Source organism: Anarhichas minor, unplaced genomic scaffold (genome assembly GCF_050575085.1).
Source record: "Anarhichas minor isolate MPS153535 unplaced genomic scaffold, ASM5057508v1 ptg000042l, whole genome shotgun sequence".
Taxonomy (NCBI): domain Eukaryota; kingdom Metazoa; phylum Chordata; class Actinopteri; order Perciformes; family Anarhichadidae; genus Anarhichas; species Anarhichas minor.
This window is the reverse complement of record NW_027466488.1, coordinates 1,820,981-1,846,031: the sequence shown is the minus strand read 5'-3', so window position 1 is coordinate 1,846,031 and position 25,051 is coordinate 1,820,981. Positions and strand designations below refer to the sequence as shown.

The 25,051-nt window shown below is 40.4% G+C and overlaps 1 protein-coding gene across 4 annotated transcripts in view; it reads left to right on the top strand.

Annotated features, from left to right (window-relative positions):
- dennd2b (DENN domain containing 2B) overlaps positions 1-22,955 on the top strand; it is a 29,720-nt gene extending 6,765 nt beyond the window's left edge. Inside the window, exons 3-20 of one of the 4 annotated variants that reach the window (XM_076110270.1) lie at positions 799-929; positions 4,818-4,939; positions 5,143-5,208; positions 6,234-6,452; positions 6,834-6,930; positions 7,105-7,149; positions 7,443-7,627; positions 8,527-8,636; positions 8,911-8,980; positions 10,680-10,757; positions 11,964-12,104; positions 12,217-12,365; positions 18,289-18,466; positions 19,874-19,915; positions 20,572-20,683; positions 21,055-21,294; positions 21,560-21,646; positions 22,341-22,955. In XM_076110270.1, the coding sequence (XP_075966385.1) occupies positions 799-929; positions 4,818-4,939; positions 5,143-5,208; positions 6,234-6,452; positions 6,834-6,930; positions 7,105-7,149; positions 7,443-7,627; positions 8,527-8,636; positions 8,911-8,980; positions 10,680-10,757; positions 11,964-12,104; positions 12,217-12,365; positions 18,289-18,466; positions 19,874-19,915; positions 20,572-20,683; positions 21,055-21,294; positions 21,560-21,646; positions 22,341-22,375 (2,107 nt within the window). In that variant the 3' untranslated portion in view covers positions 22,376-22,955. Of the gene's footprint in view, positions 1-798; positions 930-4,031; positions 4,041-4,817; positions 4,940-5,142; positions 5,209-6,233; positions 6,453-6,833; positions 6,931-7,104; positions 7,150-7,442; positions 7,628-8,526; positions 8,637-8,910; positions 8,981-10,679; positions 10,758-11,963; positions 12,105-12,216; positions 12,366-18,288; positions 18,467-19,873; positions 19,916-20,571; positions 20,684-21,054; positions 21,295-21,559; positions 21,647-22,340 lie in introns of all 4 variants that reach the window. The other 3 variants (XM_076110272.1, XM_076110271.1, XM_076110273.1) reach the window with 3 other exon arrangements.
- The last annotated feature ends 2,096 nt before the right edge of the window (positions 22,956-25,051 follow it).

The window sequence follows — 25,051 nt, the reverse complement described above, 5'->3', positions numbered from 1 at the left end:
TCATAGGTTTATTATGAGGTAAATTCACTTTGGTCCCTAAAAAGATTTGGCAATTTAAACCCACTCCTAGCAAGTCCACAGTATATTCTTAATCAACAATATGTTTATTGTTAATCTGCCTGTAACTGAATATACTCTATAAATAACCCTATAGAAACCAGTGAAACTGGATTATTGCGCCCCTTTGTTGCTTGAATATTTGCTGTTTAAGTTAAAGTTCTCAGGCTCAGCTGACTCAGTTTGAGGGTGGGGCCTCTCCAGATTGTCCTTTTGTAAAATGAGGATGAAATCCTTAAATGTTCATTCCTTGGACTCTGTGTTTAACATTCCTGTGGCTCTAGCAATTTTCAGACTAAGCTTAAAAGCCACAAGCTGTCGATGGCGGACATGACCATACTGTAGGTCCCTGCACTAATGTAGCAAAGGTCCTCTGCAGTGCCTTGCGACATGTGATGTGAACCTTATACTGTGCAGCGAACGCTCAGAAATAGTAAGATATCTGCATGTTTACTTGTGACTTATCAGGAAGTTCCTTGTGATTAGAGGCACATGTTGATCCTGGTGTTTCTGTTTTTGTGTGTTTTATAATTAGAGGCTCATCATTTAAGTTTTTTAAGGGATAAGACAAAGCTCTAGACTTTCTCTGCTTTTAGTTGGCAAGTGGATTAAGGAGTACAAATGGCTATCTGGGCTATTTTTAACGCTATCTGGACTTTTTCTCTTTGCTCTTATCTGTCTCCACTTTCTTAACATCTTTCCCCATCATGGTCTCTTTTGACTTTCTTCATTTCTTCCCAGAGAGTCGTGTGAGTCGGAGGATGCTACGAGTAGTCTGCCGCCTAAAGAGAATGGCACACTAACCACAGGCACACGGAGTCGACCCAATTCCAAAAGCACTTTAGAGGAGAATACCTATGAGGACATAGTAGGTAAGCACACTGCTTTAAAATACTAGAGATGACCTTTATGTCACTTGGATCTCTCGTTGGTTTTCTGTCTGACCTGGGTCACTCTTGAATATAGTTTATAGCTGAAATGATATTTTGATTAGTCAATCAACAGAAAATGTATTCATTCATAACAACTTGTTTTGATAATTGATTCATAGTGTAAGTCACTTTTTTATGGAGAATGACTCTTTCAGGTGTTGGCTTCTCAAATGTGAATATTTGCTGGTTCTCTTAGTGTCATATGATAGTAAACTGAATATCTTTGTGTTTTGGACTTTTGCTTGGACAACTGGGCATTTGAATATATGAACTTCAGCTTTAGGACATTTTTCACTATTTTCTGATATTCTATGGACCAAACAATAATTTGATTAATCAAGAAAATAACCTTGAGATTAATCGATGATGAAAATAATTGCTAGTTGCAGCACTTATGCAGTTTAATGCAACTTATACTTATGAAATCATGTGATTTTAGACATTGGTTATAAGCGAGACAGTGACACTACATATGTAACTGACAGATGCTTTGCAAAAGTGTAGATGAAGCATTGAAAATGATCTCAGGCGAAACTGCAGCTTTTTTGCGGTAGGATGACAATTTACGAGTGTTCGTAGGTCGTAGGAGTCATGTGCAATTAGTTTGCTGTTATCTAAGTCTATGATTTTCACTAATGGGTTGTATATTTCATTACTTTGAATCAATTTGCTTTAGAAATCCTATTTATATTACATTAGATAATTATGTTGACATTATCCTGTTTGACTTGACTTGAGTTTAATATGCAAATTTGTAAATTTTGTTGCTAAGTTTTGATTGTAGTGCATCATCCTCTCACATTGCAACCTTGCAAGCGACATGTCGTGTATCTCACTGTACACAATATCCACTCAAATGTTTTCTGAGATAATGTGTGCATGACGTGCAACCACATTCCTTTCCACTAGCAAATGACCCCAAGCTTTCGGCCCATTCCAATTGCCACTTCCCACAGTGTGATGTGTGTCAGTGTGAGTAAAGTCTCATGATGAAAAGCTTGGATTTCAGATTCAATAAAAAGTTTTCAAACTCAAATATTTTTCTTGATAAATGCTCAGTGACCAAATAGAGGCTTAATATCACATTACTTACTTGGTATTTCTACAAGAAGCAGCATTGTTCTCAAATCAGTGATCAGTGTTTTTAATCTAAGGATGTGCAGTCGTCTCAGAAAGATTGTAAGGGCATGACTGCTTTTCATGTGAATCCTAACAAAGCCTTCCCTTGTTCAGTTCTGAATGTGGAGTTTTCAGTTTGGTGACGCAACCTTTGCCAATGTCGTTATGTTCCTGGCAAAGACATTGTCTCTGAGTAAGTTTGAAATTGCTCCAGCTATTTGCAACAACGCGTTCAAGCTGGAGTCCTAATGGAGGAGAACAGTGGTTTCCACTACCACTGTGCAGTGGATTTCAGGTCACATGATCTATGTGAGAAGCAGTCACAGCTGTAAATGAGCCATGTTTTGATCCCTCTGCGCCCCTATTTTAACTAGAATTTGATACAGAGAACCAGAAGTCCCCACACATTTTCCCCAGGACATCTTGGAGACACTTTGATAGGACATTCACTCACACCATTGTGCTTTTTGGCACCTGTGCTTGATGCCAGATGTTTACCTTAAGAGTGCAAGTCGTTTGTAACCCATGCTACAGTGTTAATACAATTGAATGATTGATTGCGATATTAGGGGACTGTTTTAAGTGCTTTTGACTAGTGGAGTTGACAAATGGAGTACCAATGAGTGATCTGTTACCAGGCAGATGAATCACACCCTGTGCTAACACTATGATTCAGCTGTCTGTATCATAGAGTCCCGGTGTCATTCAAAGTCCCATCGTTGTGTTACCTTCGCTGACGTAGTTTGCTCAAGTGGTGTCTGATCTTACTCTGGTGAATACATCTGGAAGACTGTCTGGTACAGGTTGTGAGTGATTCAGATTTGATTTAGGTTACACTTAGACAGACACACTTGGACCTGTGATTCTTTTATTCTTTGGTGTAAAAGAACAACATGTGCATTCTCCTACGCACTTTCTCCAGTGTGGTCACATGCAGACTCTCGTCATAATGGACGTGATGCATGGTTTGTGGTGCCGCCAAATGTTTTTACAAAACTGTAACTGTATGCACATTTCTGTTTACGGCTCAGTGGTTGAGCGCCGGTGCTACTACGCTGTAACTAGTCCACTTTATAGGGTGAGCTGATACTAAAGTTGTTGGGTATAGTTTGTTCTGTGCCTCGCCCTGCCCGGAGAGTGCATTGTGTACACAGAAATGTACAATCGCAGTGTAGCAGCCGAGGTGTGTCCACTCCCTGCATAATACTGTGTGTCTGGGGGTGTGCTACAGAGAGATCTGGATGTTTGTAATCAGAGGAGTAGATTAGTACCCTCCAGTACATAAGCAGCTATGCAGACATATCATTTTCCCAGCAGGCTCTCATTACAGTATTGCTTCAGTTTAATGGAGTTGCAGCACAGCGTGGGGTCACACTAAGCCCTCTTATTCTGCTCCTCAGCTTTAATGATGCACAGAAAATCACTCCAGTGCGCTAATGTACTGTGCAACACATCGTAACGCTCCTAAGATCCCTAGCAGTGTGCATTGTCTGCGTATGTGTGCTTGGGTGTGTGTATTTACCCCAGACAGGTTCAATAATTAACCTAAAAATAGGTAACTGAACAAAGCTCTGCCTGTAGGTTAACTTGGATGTTTTTAAAACACACATTCACTATTTGAGATGCTGAGTTCATCGGGTTTTCCACTAATGTACTCAGGAAGAAGGAACACAGCTACCAAATAGATGTTTTGTTTCTTTCCCTTTCTATTGACAGATAACACTGCTTTTCTTTCTTTTAAAAGTTCCCCTCATGCATTTCGACGCCATCTGGCTCTGTTTTTATTCTTCGCTGTGGTTTCTTCACTTTCTCACAACCTTTTTCAGACCCTGCCAAAAAGCTATTCTCAGAGCACATGTCTGAATAGACATGGACTGTGGTGTTACACAAGTTTTCTCTTTATTGAAGTTGGCCCTCTGCCAGGTGACATCAGTGAGAGCTGTGCAGGACTCTGTAATGTTCACTTTCTTTCCTTTTCTGCTGTCATTTATTCACTAAAGTACATCTACAGAGCAGTAGAAAAGTCTGTGCTTATTGTAACTCCTTGAGGTACAGTGATACATATATTTTCAATATTAAGTTCTTAAAAGCCATTAACATTCGAGACCTTACCCAGAGTATTAACTGGTATTTAAACCTTATTGTTTGTGCCTTATTTGAAATTCCACAATATGTTTAAACTCATGGCACACGGTTAAAGATGTTTTCCTTTTCCATATTCTTGATATTTTACAATTATATACATCAGTATTTCACAAGAGAAAAAAAACATGTATTGCATCAATTATTATTCTAATCATATATTTGAACAATAAAATGTAACTCTTCTAAGTGCAAGTCTAAGGAGAAGATGATGTCTCACATGCCTGGACAGTGACTCACCAGCAGTGTTGTTTCCAGAAGTTTCAGCTGGGCCCACTGGGGCCTGTGGGGCCCAGTGCCAACAGCAACTGTTTTGAAAAAAGGGAGTTCACTTGAGACAGCTTGGAGTGACCTTTGACTTACCTTTCATGACTCGTCTTTTTTTCAGACTAACCATAGAGAGGCCCTCTTATGCCCCTGACACCTTTTACTGTGCCCTGTTCACCTTTTTTACCCCACAGTCTGGTCTGTCTGTCCGTAACAAACACCCTTTGTCTACGGACAGTTGCCAGCTTTATTGCTGACATTGTAGTTGAGCTACACTGAATACTTACTTCATCCCGACAGAGAAGGAGAACCCGTATGAGGATGTTGACCTGAAGCGGAAGAGTTTGGGTCGGAAGTCATGTCTGCTGGAGAGCAACAGATCGTGGACCACCATGGATAGGAAGCTGAACTCTCCACCTCAGGTAAGTCATAAGCCTGTTGGGATCAACAGCACTGATGTGTTTTCCTGTAGTAAACATAACACACATGTTTTCCAGTGGTGACGTGAATCCCCCCCCCTCCCTCCCTGTCAGTGCCTGGACAAGATCTTTTAAAGAATCTCACACCTCATTTGTGGCGCTACAGGATACAGTTTGATATGTTTATACCTGGTGATTCTCCACAGAAAGGCCCGTCTGCACATTTTGCTTCCCCACTTAAACGCCGAAACACTTGTCACCCATGGTTACTGGTGGTAACAACAAGTGTGGTTTATATACTATATTTATTACTCCAGCAAATACTCCTTGAGCAGCTACTTTGTGAGGAATATAACAGAAGAACAAATGCTGTATCTGTTTGCAGTGCAGCCAAACAAACAAATTGTTTTACTAAATAATTGGATTTTTTCCATCATACCATGAGAAACTGCAATCTAATTTCAAGCTGAAATAAGATTGTTTACCACACAACAGCCGGGCACAGCAAGGTTTGTTACTTTTCTGCGGAGGTTGAGGTGTAGCCTGTCACCTGCAGCTCTTCATCTAACAGCTCACTGTGGCTGCTTCTTCTTGTTCCATTGCTTCTTGCAATTTTTTAAAACTCATCAGTTTAAAGTGACCATGTCTTGTTTTGGAGGCACATTTTTTAAGAGTTGGTGCTCTCAGTGCATTTCCTGTGACTGCTTCACAATAAAAGCCATCCCGTGCTCCCTTGGTTGAATGCTTTTAATGCTTTTCATGCTTTTAATGCTCGGTTTGCTTCGGCAGTAGCTTAATGCAGCTCTGATACAGCGTGAATAGAGTGAGCAGTAAACGGTAAAGAAAGAATCCGTCCTGTAAATCCTTTGTGCTCTAGAAGACAAATTGAATCCAGCGCATGAATGGTGGACCCTGCTACTAACACTATTTCATTTGAAACCTTAATTAATATCTTCATGCACATTTTAAAGGGACAATTCATCCCAAGATCAAAAATACATCTTTTTTTAGATATGGGCTATAGAGTTGTCTGTCCTCACTCGAATATGATGGGACTACATGGCACTCGACTTGTGGTGCTCAAAGCAAAAGAATAGCGAAAGTATGTATTTTTGATTTTGAGGTAAACTGTCCCTTTAAGGATTATAAAAAAGGGAAACTATATTAAAGGAAACTATCTTCAATGAATGCACTGGGATAACTATTTATAACAACTGTACGCATGAATAAATAAATAAATAAATGAATGAATGAATGGATTATAATAACCCTCGCCTTTTCTTTCCTCTCTGACTAGTTGCCTTCCAAACCCAGTAGCCAGTCTCTTCGCCTCCCTGGTCCGAGTGACAGGAAGAGCCACCGCATGTCACAGTTGTCCAAACGCTACAGCCATGATGAAATGCTGCTTCTCTCACAGCGGGGTGTATCTACGTTACCTTGTGGCCTGCTGACGGATGATAGCCTCTGTAGCACTAGTGATACCCTGGCCTCACACCGGCACTGGAGAATCCCCAAGGTACACACTACCAGATCCTACACAAACACCTGCACTAAGTCCCTGCAGAGCTTTGACTGTGTTCTCTTTCCTTTACTGCTTCACAGACCAGTTTAGGTTTCTGTAGGGACCAAGTCAGAGCAGCTCTGGATCACTTGCAATTCCTCTGTTTGGAAAAGACTATAAAATAATATAGTGCCTCGATGCGCGTTATTACTGCTTGGGTGTCCCTTGTGGAACTTTTTCTCAAGAACTGGCATTGAAGATTTTCAATAACCCTTAAAGCACAGTAAAGTATTACCTTTGGCCAGGAACACCCCTCTACTTCTTCTATACTTAGGATCAAAAGAAACAACACTTCAGATCCCCCAACAGAGAATCTCCCCTTTCCTCTGTTTACAGCTGGTCCAGAGGATCAACTCCATTTACTGCACTAAACGTGGGAAGAAGAGGCTGAAGAAGCTGTCCATGTCCAATGTTGAGACTGCATCTCTGAGAGGTAAGGGCTCTCTTTATTCCCTTTATCCACTGGCCAGATAAGTGAGTAAATATTTGCGTCTCAGCCTCCCACATGGAGTTCTTGCTGTGTCCCTCTCGTAACATAAACACAGGTTTGTGAAATTGCCCTCTGACCCGTAGAAAACCTTCTTGTCTGTCTCATGTCTGCCTCCAGATGACAACAGTGAGAGTGAGAGTGACTCTGATGACAGGTTCAAAGGTGAGTGACCACAGCATTTATTTGCAACAGTTTATATTTAACGAGTGACCCTGTGTGACCGGACAGACCACAGAATTTTAACTGAAACATTTGCCATATGCATGGATTATCAGAAAACAATAAAACATTCATGATATGTTTAGATATTCAATGTTAGGAATCTTTCCGTAGAAGTGAATTACACCCATAAGTACAACATTTAATTTCCTGGCTGGCTGAAGGTTAATACCCGGTGAGCCTTAGATTTGTTTGCACAGAGAATTTTCTGTATTGACGTTTGCTTCCCTCCTTAGCTCACACCCAGAGGTTGTTGAAACTGCAGTCCATCCTTCGACGGGCCCCCAGCTACCGCACGCTGGAGCTGCAGCTCATTGAGTGGCAGGAGAGAGAACTCTTTGAGTATTTTGTGGTTGTTTCTCTGAAAAAGAAACCCAGCAAAAACTCCTACTCCCCAGAGGTCACCTACCAGTTCCCCAAGGTGAAAGCCTGACAGTCCCTTACTTACTCCAGGGACCGGTTTTAAATACACTTGCTGTTGTTCGTTAGTCTGTTCAGGTGACTTCGGAGGACGGAAAAAACGAATGTAACATTTTATTAGCTTAAAATCTATGGCATGGTCTGGGAAAAAGTTAGCCTCAAGCTGGATAACAGCAGAGCGTAGACACCACATCTAATATGTGTCAGCAGCACAGGCAGCAACATTCAAAACTGTCTTGACAGAGACCATAACAGTTAATATTGTCTTGACAATTGGAGACAATGATGGAGAGGAACTGTTGATTTTCACAAGCAAACGTAATCCAGTTAAGTCATATTTAGACAGTCTGGAAGATATAAATGTTAATGCCACGGATAAAGTGGGCCAGTGTCATCCAGAAATAGTGTTAGAACAAGAGTTGATTACGTACTGTAAGCTTTCCAGAGTTTTCCCACTCTAAGCTTTTAGTCATAGTCACTACAAAAGTGTGAATGCTGAAAATTTGACGATTATGTTTGGACAGTAACCCATGCAATTGTTTTTTTAATTTAAATTGAAGTTAAAAACAATATTTCTGTGAGCTTTTCACACTTAATTGTGCAGGTTGTTGACAATTTAAAGCTGTACTGGTAATTAAGATTTACAACATACAGCCTGTGGAGTCTTGAGAGCCTGTTTACATTTAAAAATAACCAGGATCAGTGGCAGGGATGTGTTTTTAGTTAGTCAAAGATACATTTTAAAGTTATTTAAGATTTGGGAGAAGTATATCTCTGCCAGCCAGGCGATACGCTCGCTCTGATACGCTCGCTCGTATAAATATGTAGTACAAAGTTATCTAAAGGAGAATTAAATAACTGAAACTCCTGTCCTCTCTCTCTTCTCCTCTCCCCTTACAGCTAGAGAGACCCACCAAGCAGATGAGGGAGGCCGAGCAGAGACTCAAAGCCATTCCTCAGTTCTGTTTTCCAGATGCAAAGGACTGGAGTCCCGTGTCTGAGTACACCAGGTATGGCTGAATTGTGTTGTACTAGCTGGTCTATTAAAGGGTACTCCTGCCATGTAGAATTGCACTTGCATAAAGTTGTGGGGCTTGTGAGAGAACGATGGGAAAAAAAGATTATTCAAAATCCTGACTCTTAGCCCCTGGAATTAATTAAATAACATTGGATTTCTCCAACATGTCCTCTAAAGCAACTCTGTGGCGTCTTTCGTACAATTGTCTACATGTTAATGTGTCTTTGTGTCAATTCTGCTGTGTATACATTTGTCTTTTGCTACAGTGAGACCTTCTCCTTTATGTTGACTGGAGAGGACGGCAGCAGGAGGTTTGGGTACTGCAGACGCCTGCTGGTAAGCCACCGTCCCCCCTCATCCTCTGCTCCCTGTTCACACCCTGCTGAGCCCTGTTTGTTGTGACAGACCTTTTTTATGTGAACACGTGAAAGGGTGGTCCTGTGGGGCCATTGATGTGTTACACCACCATCCACTGTGGCAGCAAGAGGTAGAACATATAAAGCAAAAAAGACAACCCAAACAGAGAGAAAAAGAAAAACTGTGCTCATGACAGAATTGGTTGAAAAAAGACAAGTTGCTACAAAAATGCAGGAAAGTGGTTTAATAATAAAAATGTAAATCTGTTATTACAAAGTATTTATTTAAATAATCACATATCTATCTTAAAATGAACATAAAGAAATACAGTAGCTGCATTCAATTCTACTATTATTATTATAACTCTAACTATAATTGCAAACATTCAGTCATAGTCATAAAGTGCATAAAAATATAATCATTTATGATAAAAAGCTAGTTGGGATTGACTCATTTAATTTAATGAGAGTTTCTCAGGAAATGCAAAACAAAGACAAACCATGACACATCTTAACTTTGTCATTGTGGAGCATTTCTCCTTCATAATGAGGCCGCAGAGCGCTTTGATGTTTTTTTTTCTGTTAAGCTTCCCATGTAGCGTGCGGGTAGAGGGTATGATTGTGTGGGATTCTGTGAATGTGGTGGTGATTTTGTTTGCCATTTGGTATTTCTGAGTACGACAGTGTGTATGTTTTCATAAGTTTACTGGGAGTGTCTTTACCCTTGTGTATGTGTATGTGCTGAATGACAGACGGACGTTTCGTGAATAGTTTGACCAGACAAAAATGTTTTAAAACTGGATCTGCTCTGTTGATCTGAGATTCATCTTGATGGAAGCGGATTTTAATGAAGCTAGAGGAAGAGATGAGCTGCTCTCCTCCAGCAACTTTGTTTCTTTCCTGCTGTCTGACCAGCCGTTGGCAGTGAGCGAGCATTCCTGAGGACTTGAATCAAGCTCCACATAGTTGATTTAATCATCCATTTGGAAAAGCGGAGGAGAAACGAAGAGAAAATTGTATACCTAATATGGACAAGTGGATTGGCGGTTGTTGAGTGCTTGTGTTCATTTGTGTCTGTGTGTTTGAGTGTCTGAGGTCTCGAAGCACATAATGGTCTATGAGTGTACAGAGGAAGGTAGATACCATCAGCAGGAGCAGATAAACCACCTGTGTTTAGGAAGTTGGTATCCACATAAAAGACTTTCACAGCCTAGATTTAAAGACTTCAGCTACAGTATTTAAACAACTTATCTACATATGATATTATCATGTTCTAGAGGTCATGGTTATATTATCATGGTCTGACCCTTTATTCATGCAAAATAAATAATAATAATTCCACACATTTGATTAAAAAAAACAACCCTTTCTAACTTTTCTGCCCTGGTTCTTTTAGCAATCTTTAAAATTCCACAGATCAAATTCAAATTCTGTTTACTCGTCACAGGGAGAATTATTCAGCTTGTGAAAGGAGACTCATAATGTCTTGTGTGGCTCTGGAGGAGCTTTCTAAAGCCGGAAAAATAACCCTAAAAGAGACCTTAATCTGTCTCTTCAGTCATGCAAGTTGACTACCCCTTTAAAGTGTTTGTAGACAGTTTACAGAACATCTGTGATTGTGTCTCTTCATCAAGTCTATTATCACCAATGTTCAATGAGTCTATTGCCTTCTCTTGCAGCCGACTGGGAAAGGATCTCGCCTTCCAGAGGTGTACTGTGTCATCAGCAGACTGGGCTGTTTTGACTTGTTCTCCACGGTGAGTTCATCCTTTCCTGTGCATGTGACACACACACACACACACACAACCATACACACTTACTGTACTGATATACAGGCAGCTACAGTACGCTGGCTGTGTGTGGTGTTGTAGCTGTGGTTAACCCATCTCACAGCTGAAATAAATGACTTTCAGCAGACCTTCTGCTGAGCGCCTGTTCATTGGTAAACCTTATTTCAGTCTTTCTTTTTTTTTTTACTTCCTGATTTCCCAAAGTAATTGTTTCCTTCACTTTTGTCTCAGTGGTGCTAACACAGAGCAGAGCTGTCACTCTGTTTGACTTTTCCAGGCTTATCTGATTACTTATTAATTCACAGTGAGTAGGTCCAGACTGTTGAAAGAAAGTGGCGGCTATATAACATGAAAATAAGATACCATGGTATATTTCAAAGACGGAGTGCAAATATGCTCTGTTTTCATTGTTTGATAATAATCATACCCAGGCTGTGAAGGCTGGGTATGCAAACATGACAAAGGCCTGGCAAACATGACAAATATGAAATCTGTATTTAGTAGTTGAGTTAAGCAGATACGTGTGCAAAGTAGATGGATTTTAGCATTTAATTTGTGAAGTGTTTAGAATTACCAGAATTTGTCTAGTTTTGCATCATGTGATATTTTAGGGCATTTAACAGATATGAGAGTGGAAGAGAATTCTGTTCATTTTGAGAACAGTGCAGCTGCAAATGAAAGGAATCTTAATGTTTTCATGGTAAATGGGAAAGAAGACCAGTGTTTGTCTCTTTCACACACACAACTCCCTCTGATATCAGACAGACAGACAGACAGACAGACAGACAGACAGATGTAAGGAGGACCTTGATTCTCCAATCAACTTTCCAGACAGCTGGCAGCTTGGACCAATGGGCACACTGGATGGAAATTTCCAGTCACACAGACATGGAAAGAAATTCACTTTTTTTTTTTTTTTTTCAAAGCAGAAAATAATTACTGAGTTCCACACAATTGCTAGTGCTCAAACGCATAACAATACGTTTCCATTAATTGTCGCCATGGTCAATAATCTTGATGACTGTGCACTTTTTTTGCCATGCTTGGCTATTCATTCAATATGGATAAAAGCCTCGGCTCCTTTTCATATTAACAGATTTCCAGAAAGTGTGTGTATTGATGAAACTGGTTGAAATATGTTGAGGAAACTGTGCTTTGTGTTCCCATGTTCAGATCCTGGATGAGGTGGAACGGCGGCGAGGCGTCTCAGCAGCCCTGGTCTACCCCTTCATGAGGAGTCTGATGGAGTCCCCCTTCCCTGCACCAGGGAAGATTATCAAAGTGAAGACCTTTCTGCCCGGTGCAGGAAATGAGGTCAGAGCTACTACTTTCACTACTTTCATTATGCAGTTGTGTGAAATCTTCTTAGTTAATTAGATTCACAAACTGTGATAACTTAAATTTCACATATTTTGTGATCGTTCAGGTCATCGAGCTGAGGCGGCCCACAGACTCCAGACTTGAGCATGTGGACTTTGATAGCCTTTTCAGTTGCCTCAGTGTACGGCAGGTGATACGAGTCTTTGCCTCGCTGCTGCTGGAGCGTCGAGTCATCTTTGTGGCTGATAAACTCAGGTGAGGCTCCGAGCTTGTCTAAGTCCCTCTGCAGTGAGCCTATCATCTCCTCGACATTATTTAAATGAAAGAAAGCTTATCCAAAACTAAGAAATCTATCTTCCAGGAACATTTCACAGACTGCCAGCTTGTGTCCATTTAGACTAATCCTGACTGACGATGACGACAGAATTACAATAACGTTTCTACACACACAGACACACAATAGTAGCATAACACTGTGGTTTTGACAGCTTGGGCTGAACAGATACATCATGTGTTGAACGGTTTGATTTCAGGCAACAGGCCAGTCAGTCAGCCAGTTAGGATAACAGAAGTAAAGTGGGTCACACAATGAGTCACTGCCAGAGGAAAAGAGGGTGGGGCTGATAAGATGCGATGGGTCTCTTAGGACTCGGTGTCCCAGTCTGTCCTCTTGTTACAGAGAAGAGATGGGTACTTTTAGAGCATTGGAGGTGAGAGTGGAGTGGGAGAAGAATTGAGTGGAGAAGTAATCTGTCCCTGTATCAAAGCCCAGTTTAAACAAACATCAGTGGGGGCAGTGACTGTGAGGAGAAGGAATGCACTTCCTGTGTGTGCGACTCTGCCCTCTGTGATCTGTGGCTGGACTGTCACCGTTTGACTTGTGATGCCACGTTTACTCCCTACATAAGAGCTACGGCACTTTCTGTGTCCCCGGACAAAATCAGTCTAAATTGCTCATTACTAGAGGTGATAACATCAAGGAGTCATTGGGTGGGAATCAGGTACTAGCTCACGACATATATTGCCCAAAACAGTGATTGTAAACTTTTACAGGCAGTTCTGTGATTTTGTGACATGCAATGCAATATCTGTGTACCTGAGGACATTAACATTGTTCTAGAGGGGTGAAATAACTATTTAAAATAACATGGTTCAGCCATAAAGTACGTCGCTCACTGCATTATGAAACTTGCATTTGAAACAAAGTGCATTCTTTCATGGTTTCCAGGCGATGAATCCTAATGACTTTGGTGATCCCCTGACTTTTCTTCAGCACCATGAGGTTGATGTTTATGGTTATGAATGAAATGTCTCAACCACTATTGGATATATTGTAATGAAAAAATGGCACACACATTTGTGTTCCCCTAATAACTAAAAATAATAAAATAAAAGTAATAACTTTGGCAATTTCTTAACTTTTCTCTAGCAACACCATCATCAGGTCGGAATTTCAATTTATAAGCAAATACCTGGTAAACTAAGGACACTCCCACCATCCAAAGCTGTACTTTTTGTTTAGTGCTAATTTGCAAATGTTAGCATGCTAACACGCTAAGCTAAATAAACAAATATAATTATTATAATTTTGTATATAGTTGTCGTGAATGTGCAGTCATACCTACTGTATATACCGTGTGTTTGTGTATGTGAGTATGTGGATTTGAATGTCCAAGTATACATGCAGAGCTCCTGTGTTTTGGTTTCTTTTGGAAACTGTGACGGGGCCTCTCTGCAGCATTAATGACTTGGATGATAAAGGGCTGCTCCCTCTGGGGCTCCGGTACATAATCCATTCCCAAAATAGCTCGCCAGCAGAACATGATGTATGTTTCTTTCCCTTGAAATGTACATCCACTACAAGCAGGAAGCGAGAGGAAAAGCCATGTTTGGCAACAGTTTTCTGTGGGTTCTTCTATCCATCGTTTCTTTGGTGTGTTACATTCCCTTAACTCTTGTAATATTACAATGAAACCTTTTGTTGTTTTTTTCCAGATAGGTTGTTGCCTCGGCATGAAAGTCTGCACAGACAATTTATTTTCCGCCCAATGCCTGTAATAACAAGTCGGATGCCTAATCAGATAAATTCATCATCAGCTATGTCACTCTGTAATTTCTTAACTCGATTGACCTGCAGATGCTAAAAGAGTTTTGTCAGTGCTGCAGACTTATGTAAACAGTCTCTGTCAGTCCTCAGGCTAGAGTTGAGGACAGTTACCAAATTGTATGTGCATGTCTGGATTTATCTCTTGGCATTGCAGCAAATACTTCTACAGTAAAAGTATTGGATTTAAATGACTTTCCCAGATAGGACTCCAATGTTAAAGTGATTGCATCCCACCTATTTTGCTGCATGATAAATTATTATTGTTTTTACCCTCAAATCTTAAGTATGAAATATTTCATTGCATATATGTCCTGGTGCAGTGGGTAGGTGTCTCACATATTGGTTAGGGTAGCATAGAAGAAGAGAAATAAATATCATGAAAGATGAGAAGTCTATGTTTGAGGATGAGTGAGGGGAAGAGTAAAAATGGATGAACAGAAGGGTGCTTGGCTTTCTGCATAGACACTGTCTCTCTCTCTCTTTTTTAATTTTTGGAATAGAGACAGCAGTCTGAAAGTGAGTTGGAGGTCTGGAAAACAGCAACATGTTTTGCAGCTGCGGTATGATCAACGGTGTCTGCAATTCTCAGACAAGTAGAATTATTGCCACTGCTGCTGGCATTTTTCTAATCAACGAGTTGGTAACATACTCATTTAAGTTAGTGCTCAGTTATTCTCACACTTTCTGTAACACGCTCTGCAGAACTGGCACGAATCCAAAACCGCTTTTAACAACTTAACCGGTTTCCCATGTGGTATTTAACTCTGAGGTAGAGTGAAATCCACAGACTGTAAACATGTGAAATGTTTCTGTTTTTCAAAGAGTCCAGAAACACTTGGACACTGCCAGCGCCTGACCAGCTGATTTTTGCATCAGTGTCGTTCTCTTGTGAATGTTTACACCCACACGTAGATGCTTACATACACATGTAGACACTCATATACACAAACACCTGCACACATTTATCTGCACTCTAGACAGAGCCGATCAAACTCAGACGTTGCTGTGGTTTAAATACGAACATGTATCGACTTTCCCACCGGGAGGCCATTTCTCATTGTTAAATGACTTCTGCTGTTGCCTTTTGTGGAGCTGGAGAGCCGAGACCGAGAGCTGGTGGCTGGAGATCCTTAAAGACAGGAAGTGAGGGAAAACCATTTGGGGACTAAGGGAGCAGAGAACATTCTGCTAGCAGATAAAAATACACCCTGTGCAGCTTGTCATAGGAATCCTTTAGGTCCATATACCCCTGCTGCTTCTCTATATGATTTCTAGGTGTTACTTTGAGCTTGGGAAAAGCTTGAACATCGAAGAATGGTTTTGCGGAGCTTTGCCGAACAGCTGGTGTCTGACAGCTGTGGTTCAGTCTAGTTCTCTTTGTCAGTCTTAGCCATGCAGGACTGGTAGACACAGTGCAGTGCTTTAGTAGGGCCGTGAAGCATGTGGTGATACAGGCTTTTGACTTCCTCCCTCTCTCTTTCTGTCTCGGACACTGAAATTTTCCCTTCTCCTCTGGGCTTCACAGACTAAGCCTCTGGATCCCCTGTTTCCTGGACTATCTGCCAGTTCAGCCTCACACGCACTAAACCAGGCCTGGCAGACCTATGAGAGCTAATACGTCAGGATTAGCTCCCAAACCTCAACACACAACAGCTCTGCACAGACCTCACCTCTGAGGAACTGATTCTTCTCTCTTTTCCTGAGGGTGGAATCATGAATTGATATGACTTTTAAGTGTCTAATCAAATCAATATGAATCAAATTTTTTCTTTATGTTTGCGTGGGCTTATTTTCCAGCAATCCACATATGCTGATGCTTAAGAATACATCAAACTCAGCTATGCTCTTTCAGAAGTTTTTGCACTCTGCAAAGTGAATAAAAATGCCATACAAGGCAGACAGGGAATTACTTTTTCCTTCCTATTATTTGTATATGAAGGCACGAAAATAACAAGAGTGTCTAACTCCATGCAGCTGTGTGTGGCTGTACTTAGGCATAGTGGTGCTTTGAGCTAAATGCTAACATCAGCATGCTAACATGCACACAATGACAATGCCATCTTAGTTTCACATTGAAGCATGCTTACATTAGCTACGCAGAGTACAGCTGAGGCTGATGGGAATGTCAGGTATTTGGTCAAAAACCAAAGTATTGGACAACGTTTGATGGCCATCCATCCAATAGTTGCCAAAATATTTCAATCTGGACCAAAGTAATGACCGGGCTGACCAACTGACAGACCAACATGGCTAAAAGCCACCATACAACATAGTCCAATCTGATGTCTAATTAAAATCTTTCATTCAGGATGTTTAATTTTTTTGTTACTTATTTATTATCCTCACCTATCAAGTAGACCATAGAACATTTTCTCCTTTTGTTACGACCCATGTGTGGTCTCTGAGGGTCTGACATCTTGGTCTGAATGGGAATGTCCCTCTCTCTTTCCAGAGTTGAGTGGCAACCTCTGGTGTAGTGCAGAGTGTTTTCATTGCAAGTTCATCTTCTCCCTAGGGTGTGTGGTTGGGGAATAAGTGTAATTGATCCTTTGTGGTATCAGTGGTGTGTATGGCCGCGTGTAGCCTGTGGCGAAGGTTTTCAGAGATCTGTGCCCCATCACTCCCTGTTGGAACTCGTCAAAGCCAGGAGACGAGATCTGTTAGGAATTATCAAGCCCCCCTCAAGCAGATGGAAATCAGACAAAGTAAAGCTGCAAGTGCTTTAATGGTATGAGTGATCTGGAAAAGGCCTAAAAAGACTGAACGCTGTGGTTACTTGTAGCCTTTGGGTTTTTGTTGGTGTAATTCTATTTAACCCTGTCAAGAAAACACATTTTAACCTTGGCGATTTGACTCATGGGAAGTTAAGATGAAAAGGCCTTTTGTAGACATGTAGCCTGAATGATTGGAGTGGAAAAGTTTGTGGGAGTTTTGTCATTTATCTCAGCACATTGATTAGGGTACTGATCTCTGTATGTTCTCTGTACGCTGAAACTCAGTGTGAATGAGGTCACATAAAAGGGAGTAACCTCTGTTTACTTGGATGTTCTGTCGGCTATTGATGACGGCAACCACGGAAAACAGTCCTCATTAAAAGTGTATATATCTCAAGTGGGGTGTGTGTGCATACCACGTTTGATCCCTGGTCTTGTTCTTGATCCATACTGATTTAGTGCTCCACTATATGTGTGTGTCTGTGTGTGTTTGTGTGTATGATTGGACCCACAGTTTATTTTCACTCCCTTTGTGTACATGGACTGGACAGTATGTAGAGGACAGAGGGGAGGAGGGTCAGCCAGTGTCAACAAGCGACGGATCGTGAGAAAGACGGGCTGCTATTTGTGATCTCCATTTTATACCACAGCTGTCGGAGTTAAACCGAAGTGGCGCTTTTTGGTATTACGTCAACAAGCCTCGAGTTTAACTATAGCAACATGTCAGAGTCACGCCAGCCCTGCAGACAGTATAGTAATGTCACAGTAATGCGATTTATTGGGCTCACCATTCTTCATTGTGGTTTGTAGTAGATGGTGTTAAACTCTGAGAGGGAGGAGTACAATAGATAAATGCAGTAATTTGTCCAGAAACCTGTGAAAGTGTAAGAACTTTGACAATGATGGATTCGTCTGTCCTTCAGATGAGCTGCAGGAAGAACAAAGTGTCAAAGTCAGAGTACATACACTGTGCTGTTTGGCCTCATTTAAAGTAACTCTTCCAAGGAAAAGAGGATCAAGTCATGTAACCAGAGAGATTAGTAATGGGAATACACCATTTCTGCTCTGATAGTTCAGTGGTTTGAACATTTTGAGTGATACTATTTATTTTTTTAACAACTACAGAAGTTCATGACCTCAGTAGGCAGTATTTTTAGGAAAATGTTGTTACCATATAAACCACCACTCCCCTTTCAGTCTGGAAAAAAAGTTTTTCATTATCTAGTGAAACATCTGCTCCATTTTGACCGTGTTCAGTTGAAACTGGTGTGGCCTCTGCAGGGTGTTGTTATTGTGAGTGTGAAGGTGATTGATGGTGTGTACCTTTTTTTTTTTTTTTTTTGTCTCCCATCATCAGTACTCTGTCCAGCTGCATGCATGCAGTGGTGGCGCTGCTCTACCCCTTCTCCTGGCAACACACCTTCATCCCCGTGCTGCCGGGCTCCATGTTGGATATTGTTTGCTGTCCCACTCCCTTCCTGGTGGGGCTGCTGTCCAGCTCTATGCCTAAGCTCAAGGAGTTGCCTGTGGAAGAGGCGAGTACATTATCTGCATTTTCTCTGCCTGTCTACCTCTGTGTAGTTTCTTTCCCAGACTTATACATTTCAGGCCAATGTCTCCAAAATTCTTCAGATGTCCCTGATTGATGTTCTGTCTCTATCGCTCTGTTCTCTGGTTGAAGCCTGTTCCTTGGAATAGTGGATATTATTGTCTGGGCTGATAAATTACAACAATACAGATTCCGAACAACTTCATTATAAATTGGCTGACTGTTGCTGCGTCTGTTTGACCTCCTCTGCCTCTAGTCTTATTATATCAGGGAACCAGCCAGGTAACGTCCAACCAGAGGAAAGGATTCAAAACTGTGGTTACATTTTCGACAGCACCATTCAGACCAGAGAAACTGCAAGGTGTATTTAGTGTTGTTGTTGCCACTTGAGGGCAAGTGGAACAAGCTGTAAATATAACTGACATGTTCTCACCTTATGCAGTTGATTTGGAAATGCTCTGTGGAGCTGAGGAGATCTGCAGAGTGGGTGATAATTTTCTGTTAATTTATCTATTTCAGTCAATACATAGTAATGTGATCAGTTAGTCACATAAAGATATTGATTTGTGACGCGTTAATAACCAAAATATGTAGTTCAGCCTAAATTCTAAGATGTGATTCTGTTTTTTAATCTCTATTGGGACCATAAACTAAATATATTTGGGTTTTGGACTGTTGGATCAGGCAATACAAGTCAACAAGGGTTATGGGAATCAACATTTTACAGAACAAACGAGAGTAATTGATGAATGAAAATATTGGTTAGTTGCAGCCCTAATGACACAAATTACCTGTGAAAGAATCTGCTGTATTTATGTTCACCAATCTACTTGTTTACCTGAACTTGATCTATATCAAAAGTCAAGCCATGACTCAGAAGTGACGCATGAAGTGTTGCTGACCAACACTTCATGCATAGCAAGTGCCCTCAAGTAGTTCTGGTATGGGCAGCCGGTACAGAGCCAGTGTGCCAGTGCAGCACCAGTCAAAGATCTCTGGCCTCCTTCTCTTTCTAGTCTAGATACAGGTATTAGGTATGCACCTGGTTTGCTGCTGAAATTGTTGAAGTTTAGTTTTGTTTATCTCAGCATACACTTCTACATATACCTCTTAGAGAGAGGTGGTTTGTGTGAAAAGTACCTGTTAACAACCTCTGCTGTCTGTTGACGTCACTTTTCCTGTGGCTGATTGACTCATGACATAACTTCTAAAAAAAAAAACCTCTTTAAGAAATGTGTTTTACTATTTATTTATTTGTTATTTATTTTACACATTCTATTTTCCAGAGAGCAAATGTACATTTCCACTGCAGGTGGAATATACAGTTATTGTCGGAGATACAACTTTTAAATGAGTTCTAAAGAATGATATGCTCTTCTTTTCCTTTTCTCAGGCTTTAATGGTCGACCTGGGAACTGACCGATTCATTCGACAGGTTAGTCTATTGAAATAAAAAACTGTACTTAAAGTGAGACTATATACATTTTGCTAAACAGTGGCCACTGTGGCAACATAATGCTGATTTCCCTTCATTTCTTGAGTCATTTTGGCAATACCCTCAGTTTGAGGCCTGGGGACCTTTCATGTAATAAGGGCAAAATGCAGGAAAAATAAATAAGACAAGATCCCCTTAAGCACAATTGTAATGTGCCCACAAGCTTAAAAAAACATCTCCTGGTGAAATATGTGTGTTTAATTCTCAATTTATTTTTGTGATTAAACACTTAAATGTTAATCTGTACATGTGTAACAGTAGCAAAGAGTCTGCAAACTGTCTGTCTCAGTAAAGTATGTTACACAGCATCGATATGTATCTCACGTCTTTAGCTAAAGCCGGCAAACATTAAGCATGTAAGTTACTGGTCATATAAGACCATGTAAGGCTGATGCCGCAAAAACCCTGAATGCGAGTGTGATTTATGTTTGTCATCGAATCCACTTTTGTGTTTTTTCTTCTTTCAAACGTCACATGGTCTCGCTTTCATCAGGGTTGTAAAACATGCGGTTCTCTGTTGTAAGTCTGAGCCTTTGAAACGTAGTCTCCAAACATTGTTGTTTATCACTGACTGCAGTGTTTTTGGTTGTTTATAGATGGACGACGAGGCCTCGCTGTTGCCACGGAAACTTCAGGCGGCTCTTGAGCAAGCGCTGGAGCAGAGGAATGACATCATCAGCCAGGACTCTGACAGCGAGTCAGATGAAGGTGAATGAGTGACAAATCATCATTTCTTACCGAGACAGGTTCCTTGTTAATTAGCGCAACAGTTTCTGTGGCAGAACACGTTCGGTCCAAGTCTCTGTGAAACTCTGACGTCTTCTGCACCGACTCCTCATCACAGTGAGTCACGAAGGCTCACCTTAGAGATGAGAAAATATGTTTTTTTCTGATTATGAGAGGTACGTGTCAAGCTGACTGGTGCCAAATTACGCTTACTTTTTTATGTGTCATTCAGAGGGTTAATTTTTCTATAAGTAATATGGTGGCAAAACAACATTAAAACATCCATGAGTTGTACAATAGTGAGAAGGAAAAAAAATCTTTCTGGATTAATCCCTTTTCCTTTGTGTCTACAGAGTATAACTCCTTGAACAGCCTGGTGTCGGAGGCCTTCATCCGCTTCTTCCTGGAGACCATCGGCCATTACTCCCTGTTTATCACGCAGAATGAGCGCGGAGAGCGCATTTTCCAAAGAGAGGCCTTCCGCAAGTCCGTGGCATCTAAAAGCATCCGTCGTTTCCTGGGTGTCTTCATGGAGTCTCAGATGTTTGCTGGGTTCATTCAGGATCGGGAGCTGAGGAAGACCCGGGCTAAAGGTAGACTGTCCGTTCCCTGAGTGTCAGTTGTTTCCAGGTCTGTACACATCTCTCTAAGGATTTCCAACCTTGTACTATCTAAAATACTAACTGTGCAGGAGAGGGCACCGCAGTAACACTGATCTCTAGTGGCTGAAAGGTATCATCAGCATGTTTTCTCACCACACCACTCTGCTCCTTGGCAGACAAAATAATTGTAACTTCCTGCAATATGAGATGTTTCATTCTTTTTCTTTTTTTCTTTCTTTTCTTGTCCCATTGGCAGGTTTGTTTGAGCAAAGGGTGGATCAGTATCTGGAGGAGCTGCCAGACACAGAGCAAAGTGGAGTCAACAAGTTTCTGAAAGGCCTTGGTGAGTCCTGCAGCAGACACACAAGACTAGACTCGATGTTTTCTCCAACAGTTTTAAATCAGGCTGCTCTTGTATTTTCTCTTTAGCTTTGTTGAAAACCCTCACACTGCAAGATTAGATCACACTTTTCCATATTTCCATTGCTGCTACTCATTTGCTCTGTCCAGATTTGAACTCATCAGTGTTTAATTAACATTATGTAATAATCAAGGAAAGTCTGTCAAAGGTTCATAATAAGGTTACAAATGTGTTTTTCTTAGTGTGACATCACCTGGATGTTTGAGCCTTGCTGTGCAGAATGATGCATGTGCAGAGTTTGACACCAGAAGGCTGTTTTAACATTCATCTGCTGAAGGGAGAAAGTTTACCTTTGCCAACCTGAAATTTCCGTTTCAGGCCTGTAATACTTCATATAAGCAGGATGTTGTGTGTTTATCCAGAGTATTTTTCATGTCTTTAAACATGTCTGGAGGGGATATTTAAACATTTTTATCTGGAATCCACACACTTGAGCAGATATTCAGATTTCTACTTGGATTGTAGACAGATGCCTCGTGGTTAAATCAGACCAAACCTCACGTAATCTCAGCCTGGTTTAATCCCCATATACAGTTTAATAACCTGAATAAAATTGAACCTCTTAGATGTTGATGTATTTGACATATTTTAATATAATTGTCTTAACTATTTTCAGGAAGTAAAATGAAGTTTCTCCACAAAAAGAACTGAGGGGAAGTCATCCTCCTGTTTTCAGTCGTACAACAAACTGAAGACCTGATGTCTCAAGTCTCTGCATTATGATGATTCTCACCTTTTTATAACGTTTTAAAAAAAATAAACATGTACATATTATTTCACTGTAAGCTGGCTGTGATACTCTTCAGTGTATGTTTATAGTACCTTATGAGATAGCGCTAGTAGCACGGTACTCAGCGAGTGAGCCGTAGAGTAACCACTGATGTCCAGGTGTGCGTGTGAAGAGTGTTATCAGGACGTGTGAGTGTATGTGACCTGACATGGGCATAGATGTACAGTTCATATGTTTTCATTTTGCATTATTTCACCACAGTGTTGTCCTCTGTTTAAGGAGTGTAGAACCTATTCGAAAACTGTACATGCATCAAGACAATGAAGAAAATGATTGTAACTCTTCTTAGAGTCTTTTGCAATCTTTTATTAAAAACATGTTCAAATGCTTCAAAGTGCACAGTATTGACTTTACTAAAAATATTCATGTTAAATATTTGTGTTGTTAACTATTGCTTAAAGACCAAACTAGGATTTTGACCCATCATACATCTGTTTGTATTTTTCTCACACACACTTGTCAGCCAAGTCATATCAGCCAAAAAGCCCACTTATCAATAACAACATTACAGATGTACTCAACAGCCTTAATTACTCACAAAACAAGACCCAAAGCACATAGACATCCCTTTTATAAACAGAAATATGTAATTCACAGTTTGTCAGATGATATAAAAATCATCTCTTTTTATATCCGACATCTCAATGACAGCTTCCCCCAAAGCTATGCATTAGGAGAAGCTGGTAAGATCCCAAATGGCACAGTTAGTCTAGCACCAGCTACCACATGCTGCCGGTAACCTTATTACGTCTCTGCACATCACTCTGGTGGCTGTCACTGACGTGCTGTTATTAGCTCTCCTAACTGAGAGGCTCGCTGTTGATTCCAGCCGCCATATTACTTTTTCTCTGCTTGTGTCCTTTATAGCAATTAAGGGTGACATTTGACGTGAAATAACTGTGTTCTCTGTTTAGTATTAAACTGAACACCTACTCTATATCCCTTTTCTTAGCTTACATTATTTATGTCACATTTCAAGGTAGTAGTACTTTATTTTTATTTTGTAAAACCATAATTTCACCTCCTCTGCATTTCAAAAGGAGATTTTGTACTTTTACTCCACTACATTTATCTGATGGCTGTTGCTTTACATATTAATATTACATATTAATGCATCAATGGTTTAACACCTTTAAAATGACTTGTACTCGGAGTGATACTGTGACTTGAGTATATTTTGTTACTAAGGCTTTGATAAACCTAAAGAAATGTTTAAATGCTGTAGTTTATGAGAATAAGTTTATGAGAATAAGTTTACATGGTGATATTTGGTTCTTTAAGGACAATTGTTAACTTCTTCCACCAGACTAACTGATTTGATGATCCTTTGATTTGATATTGCTATAAAATTCATAGACTTTGTTTTTCATCATATTTGTTTTAAGGCAATATTGTAATATGACAGATATAAATTATATCATTCATATATGAAGACTTTGTTAAGCGTCAGCTTTAGTTTACGTATGTTTCTAATTTGAGCCGCAGCAATGGAAGGTAACTAAGTACATTTACTCAGATATTGTACCCAAGAACAATGTTTAGGTACTTCACTTGATTACTTTAAACTACCTAACAGTATATTCAGTTGATCTTCCATCTTTAAATGCTGATTTAATGTTAATGCAGCAATAATTTAATATACAGGGACCATTGTGCTGCATGAATACTTTTACTTTTGACGATTTAAGTGCAAATATTACTTGTGCATGATTACTCAGATACAATTTCTAATGCACGGTTTTTAATTAGTTTAAACATGTTCTATAAACATCCTATTACAAGTAAAAATCCTGAATAAAAAGGACACTTGTGTAAAAGTACAGAGGTACTATAAGCAAAATGTTCTTAATGTATCAAAAGTAGGTACTCACTATGCAGACTGGCTTCTTTCACAGTGTTATATTATTACACAGAATGCACTAACAATACATGCAACTACTGAATAAGTGTCAAATAAATGTAGTGGCGTAAAATGGAAGTAGCTTATGTCAAATTGTGTACTTGGTTGCATTCCACCACTGCTAATGGATACTATTCACATTGTGGTACTGTTACTTTACATATATAATATGTGAATAGGATGTGAATACTTCTTCCCTCACGTTGCAGCAGTGATGTTTCCATAATGCCTTTCTTACAAACTTTCCAAAAATAATCCAGTCTCCTCACCAAGTGTTACAGCTTTGAGAAACGTCAGAAGTATTGCATGAGAGAACGAATGTAAAATCTCACGATTAACTGCGAGACTTGGATATCTCCAAAATTTTGGCCGGTCTGAAGAGCGACATCCGATGAGGGGGACTTGCACTCGGAGATGCACGGGTCAAGGTAAAATAAAAATAAAAAACACTCTCGCACTTAGGACAGAGACACAGCAGCACAGCTGACATCACTGACATGCCGACAGAAGTGCAGTTGCTCGGCAGACAGTCTCGCTCACACTCTGACATCCTCACACGCGCTCACTCTGATGTTTACCTGACATGATGCTTTTGCACGAGCTACGCACTTCACGAGCGGATTTTGTTCACAGACGC